This window comes from Rhinopithecus roxellana, chromosome 2 (assembly GCF_007565055.1).
Source record: "Rhinopithecus roxellana isolate Shanxi Qingling chromosome 2, ASM756505v1, whole genome shotgun sequence".
Classification (NCBI taxonomy): Eukaryota; Metazoa; Chordata; class Mammalia; order Primates; family Cercopithecidae; genus Rhinopithecus; species Rhinopithecus roxellana.
In genome coordinates, this window is record NC_044550.1 from 193,212,260 (window position 1) to 193,217,362 (window position 5,103).

Here is a 5,103-nt window from a genome sequence, read left to right on the forward strand (position 1 = left end):
TTCACATTACCTTAAATTCTAAACTCTCATCTTTTCATCTCTTCTCTGTCCTAATTTCTGTCCCAACTTACAGCACTGTTGTATTGTGCTGAATTAAATTACAAATAACTCTAATCACTGTCTAGTTAAATGACATGAAACAATGCAGGAACTATCTGGAGCTATGTTCCTTTTGGGTGCTGCCATCAATAAAACTAATTGGCAGTTCTAGAGCTTTTCAGTCATGTTTTTCTTTATAATGATACCCTTAGAGTTATACAAGATTCTCAATTGTTTTCATTCCTTCTCCAATAAATATGTGTCGACTGCCTGTTATGCAAAGGCATGATATTGATATTATCACAAAAAGACTAAATTACTTTAAAAATTAATAGTTATATAAATCTTACAACAATTTGCAAAAAAAAGTAGCCCAAAATAGGCAGGTGTCTTCAATCCTAATATTAAATGAATAAAATTTTAAAAATAAGTTAATATTTTTCAAATATCCCCAGTGATTAAACAAAATGCCTTGGTGAGGATCATTTGTGATTGTTATAATTGGCCCAACTTTCTTAAAGAACCATTTGGTTTTATGTTTTAAAGTATTACAATGTGTGCTGTCCTTAATCTACAAATCTTATCTCTAAAAATATTTCCTAAGGAAATATTAACAAGTATGCAAACATTTATTTGTAAGTATTCCATTAAAGTTTTATTTATAGTACAAAAATAAACATGGCTATCTATATATAAGTAATGTTTCATTCAAATAGGAAAGTAATGTTGACATTAAAATAACAATCTACAATATATATATTTACTGGTAAGGAAGGATGCTTAAGTTTTATTTTGATTGATAGCAGTAGGTTATACAGGTGGCAAATTATAAGCAATTTGTGTTAAAAAAATGTTATATGTATATAAGGAGGTAGTTATATAAACCATTAAAATATTTAGAATGGTTTTCTCTGAATAATTGAGTTATAGGCAGTCTTATTTTTCGTCTCAATTTAACAACATTCTCTGATTTTCTATAGTAATTATCAATGTTATAATTTTTTTTTTTTTTCCTCTGTGGCATCTTTATTTTTCTACATGGGATATGAACAACGTGAACATGGGTCAGAAAAGTCAGCTGCACAAAAACACTTCAGCCAATTGTAACACAGAGGGAGCGAAGACATGGAGGGGCTGGGGGTAGCAATTTGAGATCAGCCCTCCCTGCTAAGCCCACAACCAGAGGGCGCTCTGGGTGGTGTCCTGGACCATGCAGTGCCGGCTCTGGGGAGCAGGGACCAGAAGAGAAAGAGGAATCAGAGGAGGCTGAGGCTGAGCATGAGTTTATTGGACTCTGGCCTCGCGCTGCTGCTTGATGAAGTTGATAAGCCCGTTGGTGGAAGCATCGTGAGAGGTCACTTGAGCACTGCCATCAAGCTCAGGCTCAATTTTCTTAGCCAGCTGCTTTCCCAGCTCCACTCCCCACTGGTCAAAGCTGTTGATGTCCCAGATGATGCCCTGAACGAAGATCTTGTGCTCATACGTGGCGACCAAGGCTCCAGGCATAAATGGTGTGAGCTTGGTGAACACAATAGAGTTGGTTGGGCGATTTCCTTCAAAGACCTTATGTGGCAGCAGCCTCTCAAGGTCCTCTGGACTCTTGCCTGCAGCCTGGAGCTCCTTTCGGGCCTCCTCCGTTGATTTCCCCCTCATCAGGGCTTCCGTCTGGGCCAGGAAGTTGGCCAGGAGGATCTTGTGATGCAAACCCTTCCGTATGGGGTGCTGGGTCTGGACCGGGATGAGGAAGTCACAGGGTATCATCTTGGTGCCTTGGTGGATGAGCTGGTAAAAAGCATGCTGGCCATTGGTCCCAGGCTCCCCCCACACAATGGGGCCTGTCTGGTGGTCCACACGGGTGCCAGATTTGGTGATGTATTTCCCATTGGACTCCATGTCGCCCTGCTGGAAGTACGCAGCAAAGTGGTGCAGGTACTGGTCATAGGGCAGCATGGCATGCGTCTCACACCCAAAGCAGTTGATGTACCAGATACCCAGCAGGGCCAGCAGGACGGGGGCGTTCTTCTCCAGGGGCGTCGTGCGGAAGTGCTGGTCCATCCAGTAAGCCCCCGAGAGCAGCTGCTCGAAGTTGTCAAAACCCACGTGCAGGGCAATGGAGAGTCCGATGGCCGACCACAGTGAGTAGCGTCCTCCCACCCAATCCCAGAACTCGAACATGTTTTGAGGGTCAGTTCCAAACTCCTTCACTTTGGTCGTGTTAGTAGACAGGGCAACAAAGTGCTTCGCCACTGCAGAAGGATCCTTGGCCGCCTGGAGAAACCACTCCTTCGCCGTCTCCGCATTCGTGATGGTCTCCTGGGTAGTAAAGGTCTTGGAAGCGATGATGAACAGGGAGGACTCGGGGTTCAGCTGGGCCAGGGTTTTGGCAATGTGAGTTCCATCAATGTTGGAGACATACCAGACACGGGGACCTTCTGAAGAGTATGGTTTAAGGGCCTCAGTCACCATGAGGGGTCCCAGGTCGGAGCCGCCAATGCCAATGTTGATGACGTCCGTGATGGTCTTGCCTGTGTACCCCTTCCAGTCACCGCTCCGGACACGCTGGCAGAAAGACTTCATCTTGTCTAGAACCTTGTTGACCTCTGGCATCACATCCTTGCCATCTACCAGGATGGGTGTGTTTGACCGGTTCCGAAGAGCCACGTGCAGCACAGCTCGACCCTCGGTGTAGTTGATCTTCTCACCATTGAACATCCGCTCCTGGGCGGCCTCCACGCCCCTGGACTTGGCCAGGTCCACCAGCATCCACATCACATCCTCCGTCACCAGGTTCTTGGAGTAATCCAGCAGGATATGCCCATGGTTGGTGTTGAGGGTCAGGCTGAAGTGGTTGAAGCGCTCCTTGTTGGCATCGAAGAGGCGGCGCAGGTTCAGCTCGGAGCCGTGCTCGCGATACCATTGCTGCAGCTTCTGGAACTGGGGGTCCCGGGTGAGAGCGGCCATGGCGGGACTAGAAGGTACGCGGACTGGAACGCGCGCCGAGGAGGAAGGAGGGCTGGCAGCGCGCAGCGAGCCAATGATATAATTTTTTAAAAAAATTTCTAAAATAAAAATTAACTTAGAAAACAAAAATTCATTACTGGTATATTTGTTCAGTATCTACTCAAAAGATAACAAGCAAAAGTATTTTATTTCACAGCTAAGCTTGAAATAAATTTTGTAAATTATTTAAACATAATATTGTGTCACTTGCACAACATCCCTTACTTTCTCTAATAATCAGCCAAAGTTTTCTTCCACATAGTCTTTGTAGAACCATTTATAGGAACTCCCAGTCATAATTGGAAGGGCAGGCAATAACAAAAGCAGACAAACTCCAAGAAATCATGAGAGGTTTGAAGGAATTATCCCAGGAAGGGAAAACCAAGGAACGCCTTCAAGGCAATCATCAGTACTGCAGTGACGCTCCATCATTGTTGCTAACGGACATGATGAGAAAACATAACTGTAGTCTGGTAATCCCAGAAATGAGTTCTTGGCTGATCAGTAGAAAACCATCCTGTTTACTAGTAAAATGAATGCGAACATTCTGTGTGTGATCTGTGTGACCTGTGAAGCAGAGCTTATCATTTCTTCCTGAAGCATCATTCCATCCCCATCCACTGAGTGGAGACTCATGATCAACATTTTCTCACTAGGAGTCATATTTTCCCAAACAGGATCCATGGAAAATTGACACATAAATGCCAAGCACACATTGCAATATCATGGCATTCTGTGTCCAAGGTCATGTCTCTTAGTCACATTACATGTGAACTGTAATCCATATAGATTACTAACCCCTAAATATGTAAATTCTATGAGGAGAGAATCAACATCTTATTCACCACTTAAACCTAGCACTACATAGAAAGAAGATAATCAATTAATACTTATTGAAAGCATGAGGATTGACTAATAGATGAAATTATGAATTAAATTAAAAATTTGTGTTATAAACTAAGAAGAAAGTACATTACATATACAATATGATTGCAGCTATGTGAAACATTTGCATCTGGGAAAGGTAATTTGCAAATATTTGTATATGAGGGGAAAGAAGGGTGTGAATTGTTGGGGGGGGTTCCTTTATTTCTTGTTTCTTCTATACTATTTTCAATAATAGAGATTGGATAATGAGTTCCATAGGCTTCTTTCAACCTTGAAGAAGAGAGTAGAACTGAGAGATGGTCAAGGCTTGAAGTGTGAAGTTAAAGGCCCTGAAAACTTTCTGGAGTTGCCACACCAGCCTTGGGCCAATTACTTCAGACTGCTTATCTAGGTTTTTATTTATTTAAGCCTGCACTATTTGGGTTTTTTTGGTTGGTCGTTTGTTTCTGCTGTATGCCTCTGAACCTAATCCTAACCAATCTGTAATTCAAAAAATCTAAGATTCATTCTATGTTTAACATAAACAATTATAAGTGTTAATTATAATTTTAAACTAAATATAAATATTTTTATTCATAACATAGCTTGTTATACTACATCACTGAATATCACACATTACTTTTAATATTCTAAACATGTTATTTATGAAAGTATTTACCAAAATGAAAAATGGTACACTGCAATATTTTGTCATTGTTAGTAATCATTAAATTTAAAAGTTTTGTAAATAGTTAAACACTTTTGGTTCATATTTTTCTTCTGTTTCCAGTTCATTTTCCACCCTAACAATCAGAGCAGTCACTTTTATTTTCAGTTTTTTCTCTTTGTTTCAGGATCATCATGTTCCACTCATGGGAACTGGCTAACTCTATTTAGTTTTGGCAGTCACAATATATGTTCCCAGGACAAATGGCCCATGTACACTGTGAATTGCATACACAATTCCCAGCTCAGAATAATGCTACATGTTAACAAGCAGATGCATACAGCTGGCTTTTTAAAAGACTTGGCAAAGTTCACTCTTTGTTCAGCTTTCTTAGGCTCAATTCTTACAGGATTTTTCTGAATATTTTACATTGGCCTTACTTTATACTAGAAGATTTAAATTGCAAAAAAAAAAAAAAAAAAAAAAAAAAAAAAAGAAAGAAAGAAAACTAAACACACATGGTGCATATA

The 5,103-nt window shown here is 40.9% G+C and overlaps 1 protein-coding gene across 1 annotated transcript; it reads right to left on the reverse strand.

Annotated features, from left to right (window-relative positions):
* Window positions 1-1,066: 1,066 nt before the first annotated feature.
* LOC104682438 (glucose-6-phosphate isomerase-like) lies at window positions 1,067-3,067 on the reverse strand. Its single transcript, XM_010389097.2, has one exon. It carries the CDS (start codon window positions 2,998-3,000, stop codon window positions 1,324-1,326), a length of 1,677 nt encoding a protein of 558 aa, XP_010387399.2. The 5' UTR covers window positions 3,001-3,067; the 3' UTR covers window positions 1,067-1,323.
* Between the last annotated feature and the right edge of the window lie 2,036 nt (window positions 3,068-5,103).